Source organism: Tauraco erythrolophus, chromosome 1, assembly GCF_009769465.1.
Source record: "Tauraco erythrolophus isolate bTauEry1 chromosome 1, bTauEry1.pri, whole genome shotgun sequence".
NCBI classification, from domain to species: domain Eukaryota; kingdom Metazoa; phylum Chordata; class Aves; order Musophagiformes; family Musophagidae; genus Tauraco; species Tauraco erythrolophus.
Genome location: NC_141465.1, coordinates 90603937 through 90617375, shown reverse-complemented (window position 1 = coordinate 90617375; position 13439 = coordinate 90603937). Strand labels below are relative to the sequence as shown.

At 35.5% G+C, this 13439-nt stretch overlaps 1 protein-coding gene across 1 annotated transcript in view; it reads left to right on the top strand.

The window, feature by feature from the left end:
• PIBF1 (progesterone immunomodulatory binding factor 1) overlaps positions 1-13439 on the top strand; it is a 128334-nt gene that overhangs the window by 22766 nt on the left and 92129 nt on the right. The window contains exons 7-9 of the mRNA XM_086611658.1: positions 2472-2653; positions 7242-7367; positions 11439-11537. Of these exons, the coding sequence (XP_086467784.1) occupies positions 2472-2653; positions 7242-7367; positions 11439-11537 (407 nt within the window). The remainder of the gene's footprint in view (positions 1-2471; positions 2654-7241; positions 7368-11438; positions 11538-13439) is intronic.

Sequence of the window (13439 nt, the reverse complement as noted above, 5' to 3'; positions counted from 1 at the left end):
ATAACTTTTGGGTCAAGGGTCTCAAAGACGAAATGTATGTAGACAATGTTTCCAAGTCCACTGCCTTAATCTATAGGACTTTCGATGATTTATATCAGTACAAGCTTCCATTGCTCAGTATCCATTTTCACTATTTCTGCATCGAAATTGTTCATAGGGAAGATTGCTTCACTGAACCTTCAGGATTAATTATTCACCTTAAGTAAGTGAGTTAGAATCATCCAAAACTATTGGTATCACTAAGGGATTTTTCCCTTTGTCCGATGTACGATTATCTTTGCAACAGCTTTTTGAGAGGGAGGCTTTTACTGAATCTCAAGAATGCAACTTTTTTGTTTTATATTGTCATTGACTATCAGATGGTTTGTAGCTCAGTGCAACTTCACCGCAAAAATAAGACTATTTTTTAAGCTGTGTTTCTGTACAGAAATCTTTTTAGGAAACATCAAAAGGAATAGAGAAATAATTGATTGGTTGTTCTGAATTAATTTGTGAAATTATTTTTTAATGTAATATGAAAGGGGCACTGCATGAGAGTTGTTCTTGACTTCTGTACTGGTCCAGGCAAGAATCAAATGGAGGATCTTTGTGTGTTAACATTTTGGCAGGTGAGTAAATGAGACCAATTACACCTGAGAGAATTCAGGGGAGGTTCCTTGGTGTCTCTGTGTAACAGTGTTACAGATGAAACAGTGGCTATAACTACCACTTTAGAGATAGTACTCCTCTGACTAATTTTACAGGTAGCCAGAGAGATACTCTGAAACACTAGGAAAGAAAACTGAGTTTCTATTAGAAAACATCTTGTGTATTCTCCTCTTTTATATCAGTCTGAAGGCTTTGTTAGGTTGTTTATTCAACAGTGTTCTAGAATTCTAAGAGGACATGAAAATGCTGATTTGTTCTCAGCATATAACAATGGCCAAAATAGTATTATCATGTACATCAAGTTTGTGTGTACGCATCAAGTACTGCACTGTAGCAGCAACAATGGCTTTTTTTCATTAACTTTAGTATAAAGTAATCTGAGAGGAAATAAAAGTAGCACTAATTTAAACTAAAATACCGCTTCAAACTATGTGATTACTTGAATGTCTTGGAAGGTGCGTGGTGTTTTTTGTGTACGCTGATATAGTATCACAAGTTTGGAATCGGACAAGCAACAATTGTAAGTGTTTACACAATATTTATTCCAGGGGAGGAGGAATTAGAGGGGAGGTAGATACTTTCTTAGATTTCTTTCTTCACGTAGTAATCCATGATGTCTGTGTTCACTGTGGATGTACGTAGAACCTGTTGCTTGGAGAGAAGGGGCAGTTTTGTTTTTTTCTTAAATAAAAATAAAACAATGTATAGGGCAGGCCTTTGTGTCTCATCCTCTGTGGTGCTCAGCAAGTGGGTGGATGGAGAGAAGCATGCCTCTAAAAGCTTTTTTTTTGTGTGTGTGTGGTATGATTTTTCAGCTATTCAACTAGTTGCTCCATGTCTTTGACTCCAGTATCTCCCTTAAATAGCTTTTAATTCTTTTATGACTTGGAAAGGCTGAATTCTATCTGAAACATGTACGTGATGTCTTTATAGTTTCTGGGGGCATATTTCTGATAAGTTATTAGTTTATCATTCTCAGAACTTGGCATGTGACATCCTCAGTATCTTGAACGGCAATATTATTTAAAGTGATAAAACTGTGTTTTGCTATCACAAGGAGTAAGGAGCTGGGCCACTCTGCATCAGTGCCATTATGCTCTATGGCTGTTCTTTGACAATGTTCACCTCGAACAGATGGAGACTACTCTCTCTCACCTCACTTTCTTCTTGGACTAGTAAAGATGACTGATCTGGTGATTGTGAATGTTGTTACAGAGTCTCACAGGATATTCATGTTTCTACTTGGGCATCAGTTCAGCCTTCTGTAGCAACACCATCCTAAATGAAAGTCAAAACAAGGCATGCACAACCCTCTTTGCCCTTGGTGCTAGCCTGGAACATAACCGTGTTCATGACAGTCATATACTTCAGCCCCAGACCTGGTAGTTTTACTCTTTCTTTACAGAGAAATAATCACTCTGGTGCACTTAAACTTCTGTTTCTGAGAATGTTGTAACCAGTAAGATGACAGGTTGGCACCAAGACTCAACATCGGTATTTCTAATGTAGTAATTCAGTACTATCACTATTCAGTACCTCAGTACTGTTTAGGTCCTGAGGAAGATTAAGGGGTACTTCACCTCTTTTTCAGATGCCAGCTACCAGAAATAAATAATGATAACTCATAAAATTATAATTTTATTAAAGTCTTTTTTTTCATCATAAAGCTTCACCAAGTTACATTAAATGTAAGTGTAAGTAGAGTTGTTTGGTTCGGGTGATTTCACAAAAGAGAGTTAAAATGAAATCGCAAGAATGTGTACATAGGTTAAATACTAACCTTGAAGTTCATGTTTAAGAGTTCTTTTTAATGCCTTTTATAGCTGGCAACCGTACAACAATCCCTCAACTTGTTGCAAAAAGATAAAGATTATCTTAATCGCCAGAACATGGAGCTTAGTGTTCGCCGTGCACATGAAGAAGATCGTCTTGAAAGACTTCAAATTCAGCTAGAGGATGCCAAAAAAGCTAGAGAAGAAATGTATGAAAAATATGTTGCATCCAGGTAAGTTATTGTGTGTTCACTTCTATCAGTAGATAAGTTATTTAACTGTTTTCCCTTGTTTCTTGCACAAATCCTGTTTTATTTTTAAAAAATTAACTTTTCTGAAAGCTAGTCCGTATTTATGTGACTAGAATCAGAACACTTCTGTTGCCTCTTAATATGTATCAGAAAATTTTTTTGAAACCTTTGATATAAGGCCATAGCAGTGAAGATGTCAGTATTGAAAGTTTAGGGCGACTACTCTTAGATGTATATAGAAATTTACAGAGGTAACTAATTAATTACAAAAGACAAAAACTGTTTAAAGTGACTATGTTACAGATCTCCCCCCCCCCCCCCCAAACCCCAAATGACCTTCATTAAAAACAGGAGTATCTGAAAGACAATCTAAATTATTATTGCAGAACAAAATATATTTAATTATCACAAATGTTTAAAATAGGACATAGCATGTTTCATGTCAGTTATGAGAGCTATCAGTCTTTCATATCTCAAATTTGAATACGGATTCTCTAAAGGTAGTCTTGAGAAAGAAATTGATTGCTGTGTGCTAGCCACAATGGTAAACAGTGTCAAATACTTATGCTATTTGAATGTGTTCAGATATGTGTATGTATGGGATGTTGAACAGGAAACACGCTATTCAGCTACAACTTGCTACATATATAATGCTATACTACAAAATTTCAAACCACATTTAGATTTTTCTTATTCAGATTTCAAGGTTATCCAGTTCGTGTTATTCTTACATCTAGATGCCAAAAAATACCATTTCAATATATATATCTCCCAAAATGACATCAAATGTTTGCCTGTATGTACTTCATTAATGAACACAAAACCATTTTTGGTTAGTAGTGTCCTTAAAAAAGACCTGTGGATTGAATGAATGAATGAGCTTAGAATATGAAGTAGGTTCAGCTTCTCTTCAGCCGCTGCCTTCTGTTCGAATCAAGAAGATGGAACTGCCAACAGCATCTATAAATCTTATGTTGTCGTATAACTAAGATGAAGTGGGCTAATATGACTTTCCTGTAGTGCAACTAAAAGATAAATTGTTATCTAAATGGAAATAGAAGAGCACTCTACTGAAATTATCAGCTATGGAGTTCCAGCCCATATTGCTTATCAGAAGTGGTTTTAATACTATTTTTCCTTTCAATACAGTCACTTAAACTTTTTTTTTTTAGTTTGTTTTACATGTGTATATCTCAGAACTACATTCACCTGGAACTTCTGCATTTTAAAGAAATTTTTGAGACTTGCTTTTAAATGAGTTTTTAAAAATTCATGTAGTTCTGAGCACTCTGCCTCTAGAACTGTGCTTGTAAGCACTGGCTCTTGTAGCTAGATTTCTATTTCTAGAAAACCACTGTGAAATCCTTATCCTGTAATAATGATGCAGAGGCACTTTTACAGAGCTGTCTCTGTTTGAGGAACCTAGAAAGACACATATGTAGCTTGCCTCTGCCACAGTTTGGGATACTGTGCAAGCCTGCATCACTGTACTCTGGAACATCAGAGGTCTCCATCTCTTGCCTTCTGATACCAGCTAAAGAGAAATTCTGTGGCTCTTACTTTGCCTTTAGAGATCCTGATACTCTCACTGGGATTCTGTACTGCTACCAAATCTCTCTCTTGACACCATCGGTATTGGTGACTCTCTTCACGATGCTAATTTTCAGAGGACAGGTGTTAACTCTAATGAATAGTGCAGGTATGTCTGCCTTCCTCTAGAGACTGTTTATTGTCATTTGCAGAGGCAGTACAGCATAGCAGAGGAGACAAGGTAGTGCACTGAGCAGCATGTGCCAGACCGCACTGCAGCTTGGGCAGCCTAGGTTGTGTTCAAGGTTCTGCTGATGGACTTTGGAGAAGTCAGTTCGTAATGTAAAATGTAAAAATGTTAATGTAAGATTTCTTTTGTAAAGTGGGAGTAATGCTATCCTTTTATAAAGTGCTTTAAAGCCTACATATGATCTGCAATGCTGCAGAAACGGCCCCTTCTTTACATTTTCACACCCTCGTGTATACACTTTGTATGCGTGTTGTGAGACTGCGTCCCATAGTGGGGATTCCTCTCTATTCAGAAATGCAAACCATCTATCTCAGGTCAAATATCTATGGTTTAGGTTTCTTACAGAGCACTCTACAGAATCCTGTTTATTTGTTAGATAAATTGGAAAGATACAGAAGTAGAGCAGGAGAAAACTGTACCAACTAATGGACATTATACAGTCCTCAGTGCTACCTGGAGGTGACATCAGTTTGGGTGATAAGCTTCTATTTTCTACGTTTTGAAGAATTTGAGGCTTATTAATGCTCCCTTCACATCTGAATCTCTTTTGGTTGCCGTAGTTCAGGAATGAAGATGATAAAAACAAACCCAGATATCTATTTTTAAGAATGAAGAATAATTCACCTTCTGGTCACCATCAGAACTGCTGACATTGGAGTACTGTAGTTAGAAAATTACAGACTTTAGGAAACTGAGGGATTAACCTGCCAAATTTTTAAAAAGATGAGCTTCAAAACAGGTTGAGATTGTGGCAAGATGAATGGCAGCAGCTCATAGCCACGGTTCTCGGGAATCTATGTGTAAGCACAGATGAACACAAAATATTTCCCTTTATATGTTTAATCTTAAAACACAATCCATAGTTGCATTGAGATGCCCAGATCACATCTAGTTTATTCGTAGCATAAAGCCTTAGGAATAACAGGCCTGGAAAGAAGCTCATTAAAGCCTGCAGCCTGAAGAAGATGAAACAACTTGATAAGGCAAAAACGTTTTATTTACTGCTTAAGCAAAAGACCATAACAGCAGGTCAGGAATAAAAATCACAAATGATGGTCCTTTGCTTCAGCAGCAACTCAGTTGGTGTTTATTAAAAGGCATTGGCAGGGCAGTCAAGCTATATACTCGGAATATGCCCTTTACTATACCATTTGTTTATTTTAGTCATCATAAAGATAAGCGTCACTTTGAACTCTCTTCTGGTGACATCACTGTGGGTGTTCAAGACTTTTCCAGATTCTTGTAATTTTTTCAGTGAACCTTACTGACTTTTAGCAGTCTTGCCATGGGAGGGAAGGTGTAATTTCTGCAATGACAGAAATTTATTTTTGGCAAGTAGTAATGGTAATAGTAAATTGTCTCAGTATCAAGAAAATGGTAATGCTTGTTGACTCTGCACATAAGAATTCTTTCCTGAGGTCCTGATCTTCAGCATTCCTTTCTCCGCGACACACACCCCCCCCCCCCCCATATTGAGCCATATAACACATAAAGAACACAAAAAGTTTCTAATAGGGAACTTACACTCCAGTACATTCCAGTGTGGGTTTTGGGATGGTTTTGGTTTTTTTTTGTTTTGTTTATTATAAATGTCTTCATTGTATCAAAGATCCTCATAAAGTCTTTTGCTTTAGTGTGGTGCACTTGAGGAAAGAGAGGAGATAAATTTACTTTTAGCTTGAAGGGTCAACTGAAATTCAGTGTCTCAAGAAAAAGAAAACAGGAAAACCTGGACAGTGAGCATTCTGACACTTAAGTATTTGGGGCTTTTAGTTAACATGAAGGAGTTTTTGGCCAGCTGAAGTACTGATTTCAAAAAATTTTGGGCTATCACACAATTGGAAATTGGAAGAAATCTAAAACCTTTTACAGTAGTAAATGCATGTTTCTTCATAAACATGCTTTTATTTCGAAGCGCGTAATTTCTACCAGTTCCTTTACTGCTGCTTGATTATTCTTGAACATCAACTAGATGCTATAAAATTTTAACATTCCTTAACTGTTAAACACTTACAGTATGAGCCTTTTTTTTTTTTTGTAGTTTTGTAGCAGAAATCCTTTATGGGATTCTCTACAATCTGGTATGGGCTTCCAAAGTTACAAAAAGATGTCAATGTTACTCTGAAATGAAATTCTGTTATCTTGTAATCTTCTGATATCTGCTACTTAAAAACTTAAGTCTGTATTTTAAATAATTTATAAGTCACATCAACAAGATAAATTCCCAAATCTTGGGGTTTTTGACTTCACAAATCTCCACAGCATGTAAATCTTCAATGTTTATTGTGATGTTTTTTTCCCCATATGAGATGCAAATAGCACACAACAAAGTCTTGAAGTAGCATGGCAGTGTTCTAAGTTAGCAAGTTAATCAAACATTACCCAGTGGTGAAGAAGCTAGGAAAAATTCAGAAAGTGAGTCATTAACTTCATATTAATTAACTACTTAAGAAAAAAACCTCATGTAGAGGCTGACAAAGAATTTCTAGAATGATTTCTTACATGATTAATCAATGTTAAATTACTTTTAAAAAATGAAAACAGTATACAGAAAGCTTTCATTTATTCACAATTAAATATTATTTATTCCTGATTGGTTTTCACTCAGTTTGCATAACAACATAAGCTAATATGCATTTCAAGCAGTTTGGGAGGAAAATGGCTAAGAATTAAAATAAAATGTAAAATCAAGAAGTGATCTGTTATACTTGTACAGCTGTACCTGAAGTTTGATATTTTGGCCAGTGCAATTAATTTTGAATTCCATGTTATGTATTTGTTTATTTTCAGAGACCACTATAAAACAGAATATGAAAAGAGACTGCATGAGGAGTTAGAACAAATAAGATTGAAAACAGATCAAGAAATCGAGCAACTAAGAAGCACTTCAAAAGAGATGTATGAACGTGAAAACAGGTAGATAAAATGCAGCCAGTAACCTAATTACGACCAAAATGACCAAGTACTGATTTGTGTTTAGGTATAATCCTGGTTGGCTAGCTTGGCTCTTTGAGAGGTGATCAAAATGTGAGAATTCAAGTTCAGTCATAAACCCAGTGAGAATCTGGTAAAAACTAAAATGAAATGATACTTGTACAGTAAATATTTGATATATTTATTATTAAATAATGGGCATCCAACATTGTCAATGAAAAGTATTATTTAAATTCATGTTCTAGATAAATATTAGTGGTTTAAAGTTTGTTCGGATGTATAGTGTTAGTTAATTAGTACAAAATGTGTTGGCTTACTTGTCATGCTGTATGGGCAATTTTGAAACTGTGCCAGGAAACCAGAAGAGAAGGTGTTGATGCAGAAAGTAAAGCAGGAAAAAATGAGGGAAACCAATAAGACTTGTGCCTTTCTAAAGTAAATCTATTTGAGATTGTTTACAACATTATGATTCACAAAAGCATTGATTTCCTGTCAATCGTTATAAAATCCCCTTTTGAAGAAGATCCTAGTCCTGGAGAGACCTGCATATTGAATTTTATGTGTGTGTCATCTTGTTGAATTCCGTGGAATTATATGCAGTTAGGCACATACATAAGCCTTTAGAGATCTAAAGATTTGGACTTTTGGCACGGGATTTCTTTTTGAGCTTGTTTTTTGCCCCTTTTATTCCTTTGAAATGGGAGAAGTGCTTAATAATTCATTATAACTTCATTGTAGATGTCCTGAAAGTGTCTTGTGGAGAAGGAAATGACTGTAGTAAAAAGATATTTGTGGCATCAGCATCTGTTCCTCTAATAGGTAGTTTTGTTACTGCTCGGAAGAGTGAAAAAAGAACATGACTCCTGCTGTCTGTCTTCCAGTCAACTGAAAGGTTCTAATTAAAAGAAAATTACATCATTGTGTAGTTTTGCAAGTGTGAATAAAATATATATACACACACACATACATCCACACCACTTCCTGTGTGCAAATCTATTTTGAATTACAAAGTATGAATTTAAGCCTCCACTGTTGGTGGAGGTTATCATTGAGAAAGCTACTGAAAGGTATTTCATTTGTGACTGGAACCAATTTACAGAAGCTTTGTTCCTCATTTTGAAATAATTACTTCTGAAATGTGAATCCCTTAGATTTGGCTTCATATTTTGCCAAAAAAGGATTTTTAGCATCTGCTTTTGCTATAAAATACTGAAAAATTCCACCATAAGACGGTGCTTTCCAATCTGAGGTGCCCCTCAGTGGTGAGACAAATGGAACCCCAAATTGTGAGCAAAGCAGTTTGCAGTGAAGTTGTGTGATGTGATGAGATGCTGATTGTGACTGAAAATAAAGCTAAGATGATTGCTTCATCTTCAGGCTCGAAGCATGGAGTGGTTTTACAGCTAAGATAATCTGCTGTTCAGTCGCTCTTACTCCTTACTGCTTTGCCAAGCCTGGTGGACCTGATGTTTCTCTTGAATTTATTGGTGCTTGAATGAGTCATTTGGAGAAGATAAAATGGAGATGGGGTCGGGGGAGGGGGAGTACTGATAAAAAGGTGATGTTTTCATGCTTAGTTTTGTTTGGGATCTGTTTCACTTGTTTAGCTGTAGTAAGCATGGGCTATGTTTGCATTAGCAAGCAGGAGTGAATCCACAGAGCACGTGAATGTCTGCATGAGGTTTGACTTTTGATTAGCTGTGGTCTGTTCCCATATTTCAATGGGCAATTTATTAGTTTTGAGCATGTTAGATGCTCTCCCTGAGCACGTCTTCTGACTTGGTTCAATCTCACTGGAATCCAATTTGTGCATTCTAGTTTAGGGATGTAAACTTAAGTGCAATAAATGGCATTTGCAAAGAGCTTCATTTCAAAAGCTAGTGTAGATGCCCTTGTACTTCTGCTTCTCCTCCCCTGCCCTCATCTCTCTTTTTTTTTTTTTTTTTTTTCCCCCCATACTTGTTCATGAATCTGTAGGTAGTATTTCTGTCTCATTTTAGAAAAGTGCTTTCACTTGTATGATAGGCTTGGAAGACACCTGATGGTCCATATGGCCTGTACGTGCAGCCATCAGATAGGTGCTTTACCTCTTTTAAAACTGCAATCACACTATTTGAAAACTGGCAGTATCACTAGTGTGTTTCCTAGCTCTGTTGAAAATATTTTAGCAGAAGTTACATCACATCTGTGATTGTCATACAGTTGGTTGAGTAGTACCTCACTTGTGTCCTTTTTCTATTGCATTTTTAATTGATTAGCTATTCAGTTAAGCAAAATGCAAAATATTTTATTGTCTAAACGACTTGTTGTATATCTCCTACCGTTTAATTTTTATCCTGTTTCTGTTATTCTAGTCTTAAGGATACAACATTGCACTCCTACTCTGAGACATAATATGCTCAATGTTAATGCTGTTAACAAAATTAATTACTATGTTCTTATATTTTGGTATGAGTCAGTTTTAAAGAATCTACTCTCTAGATCAGTCCTTGAATTTCATCGTTAAATTCTGTAGCCCAGTAACTCAATTTTTAAAGAAAATTTTGTTATCTTTCTCTCATAACCAGTTAACTGTTACATAATTCTGATCTCTATTCTTCATACGTAACAATTTCCTATTCATTTGAATTACTTAGAGTTCAGAAAAATAATGTTGATAACATTTCCTTAGTCTAGAAAATAGTCTTTCATCCAAAAATTATATACCTTTTAGTGTGGCTAAAATTACCTAGGATAACATTTACATGGGCTTAATAATTTTCTATTTACCTCCATATCTTGACTTTTCTCTTTTCTTCAAAATTTGCCTGTAATTTCACTTTGCTTTAAATCAAAAAGTTCCTGTGGAGGAGGGAGGAAGAAGCAACTTCAGCGGGAAGAGCTTGGTTACATCTACATTAACAGTTTAGCTCAGATGAAGAAGGTGGTTTTGAAGTGAAAACCCCTAGTCATTGCTGCTTGCCACCTTTTTGCTTGCCTCACAGTTTGTGCTTTTGTTTACGGTATTGTGCTCACGTTTGTAGCACATGAACAGGATTCCTTTTAGATTAAACGAAACTGAAAGGAGTGTCTAAAATCATCTAATATATTCCAAATGCTAGTGGGCGTTCAGGTCACAGGAGCAAACCAGAAGTAGCTTAAAGGAAAATCCTCAAAAGTGATTGTAACGTAAGTGCCTGGTCCTCAACAACCACTGTTTGCTCTGCAAATTGATTGTTACTGTGTTGCACTAAATGATGGAGAAACAATTTATAGGCACTATCTAAGCAGTGCTTCCCCTTCGTACAGTTTATTGCAATGGTATGCTACAGGCAGACTACAGATTAACAGACTATTAATACCCATAAAATTTTTTTAACACGAGTACTTCTACGTGTTATTCTTCATATGGTACTGTTCTTGTTTGTGTCAGTGAAATAAGAATGAAATAGTTTGCAAGTCTTGACTGATTCTTGGTTAAAGAATTGAAAAAGTGTAGATCGATTAAAATGAAACGTTTGTGTTATTTTGTGGTTCTGTACAGATCAAAAGTGATGCCAGCAATAGAAGCTGAAGGAGACACCAATGATATGCAATAACCTATATATTGGACTTACTAGCCAATTAGTTGTACGTGGAAGTAGGATTTCTATGCCTAGTTAATATTTTTCTGCTCTGTCATAAAAGTTGTCAATCATCTTAGGTAGGAGGACAGCATTCCCCTAGCTGTTAGTGAAGTACCAGCAAAGTTACTGGAATTTATTCAATTTCTGCAAAAAATAAGTAACTTACAGTTCTAGTATTCTAGAATTATTCATATATTTCTACATATAAATAGGTGGTTTGATAATTGTGTTTAGAATTTCAGAACTGGAAACTTTGCTGGCATATATGAAAGTAATCTGAAGTAAAGCCTCTGTAATGGTCAGGCATATACATAAACAGACCCTTCTATCAGTTGATGAGAATTGAAGAAGGTAGTGTTGGAGTTAAGGTCACTCAGTAGTAATTCAAGAAGCAAAAAAAGTCTTTTTCCTAGCAGATTCTTGACAGAATAACTTTTGTTTCCTTCAGAAATTTGAGAGAAGCGAGAGATAATGCTGTCGCTGAAAAAGAAAGAGCAGTTATTGCTGAGAAGGATGCTTTAAGAAAATATGATCAACTCTTGGAACAGTAAGTGTTTAAATCTTTATCCTTTAAAATGCATATTAAAAAAAACCTAAATATATAACTATATTTATATCTAAGGAGTTTCAGATAGGAGAAATGATTGCTTTAGCTTACAGCTCTAAAGAATAATTTGAATTACAAACATTTTGTTTAAATGAAGTTATAGATTTAATTCTAGTAGTAATTTTTTTTTCCACTACCAAACAATGTGAAAGTTTGATTCTTCTCCTACAATCCTGTCAAGACAAATAAACGTAATTATGCATCTCATAGCAAGAATATGGATTTCATACTGTACAGTAGCAGTGGTCAAACTCTGAACCTGTTCTGTTGGGCTTTTTTCTTTAGTTGAAAGTAGAAAATTATCTTGTATGATTACTTAATTTTTTTTTTTAAATGTGAATAGAGAGCAGTTGTCATGAACAGTTACGCTTCCTACATGCTTCTTATCTTACTGCTGTCTCTTCTCAGTCTTCCATAGTCCATGTATAAAACATAGTGTCAATGCGAACGTACAATTCTATTCATGAGGAACGAAACTAGGATTGATTTTTCTGCCTATTTGCAAGCTCTACAGCACCTTGTCTTCATTTTTTGTAAATTTAGAATATTAGCTATGGTAAATTATGAGGTAATTTAGAACTATGGATGATAATCAAAGCTGTTCTGGGTAAGTTTGTTATGTGCCCTTAATTTTGAACTTGATTCATTGTTTAATCCTTTTTTTTTTTTCCCAAATGAAAAGGTCAGTTCATTAAACAACTGTGCCACCTTGTCATCTACTCAAAGAAAGTACTTGATGTGAACTGGTTTTGCTTAGAATTGTTTTTGATTGCAAGTAATTATTTGTTAAAAGGTTGTTAGCTTAAGCCTAGGCACAAATTAATTAAAGCTTTTAATTTTTATATATAACTCCTAAATTGCAGTGGTGATATTACTGAAGAAATAGCATTGCCCCACCGTAGTCCCAAAGGACTGAAAAACATGTCAGTGCTAACTAGTGGTGTGAAACAATAGGGGTAGTTCTAGAGTAAATGAGATGGGTCAGAGGACTTGATATTCATGCTGAGTTTCAGGGGTTTGACTTCAGATTAATTCTAGTTTGGGCTGAATGGGCCCAGGCTGAATGCCTTGTAGTGGATAGAGTCCGTTGTAGGTGTTCTGGGATTCCCAAAAAGGGATTCACTTAGCAAACTCTGATATGATGGCTCCACAATGCAAATCAAAATGTGGAAATCAAACTAGTTAAGTGGAGACAACCAGGAAACTTGGTTCAAAACTGATCTCCTGAGTCAAAATAAAATGTGAATGTGAGCCAGCTATGTGTTTCTTTCTGATGAGACTCCTGCCTTTCACTGTGATGAGACTCACTATGATGTGTGGGGAGTTCATATCTAACTGGAAACTCCTCTGAAATGTAGGTCTTGCATATGATAATTTGAGTATACACACTTTCTTGTTTATAATGAAAATATCAACTTTATAGTTCTTACTGTATTTAGTTTTAGACTTAAGAACCACAGAGAAAATAGTTTTCTATTCTGCTGTATTCTCACTCATATGATGTGCCTTTTTATTCGTACTGTTGCTTTTTTGAGGAGGGAAGGTCCGCTTCAATCAGAAACATAGAAAGAAGATTTTAAAATGCAAGCTTTAGAGGGGAAAAAAAGAGTTAGCAATATGCCATTTGTTGTCATCTTGTTGGATACACTTGTGCTTCTGTCTTCTGTAGCTTTTTCTAGTGATAAGCTCACCAATGAAGTAAAATTCTTTCCTCAATTTAAGTAAGTTAATAAGTTGATTAATACTGTTTTTTGGAGTTCAAAGAAATAGATTATTCGTCAGAAGATTATGCCTTTTAGAGAAAAAACTTCTACTTGGGAAGATGGAAACCCTATACTTCCC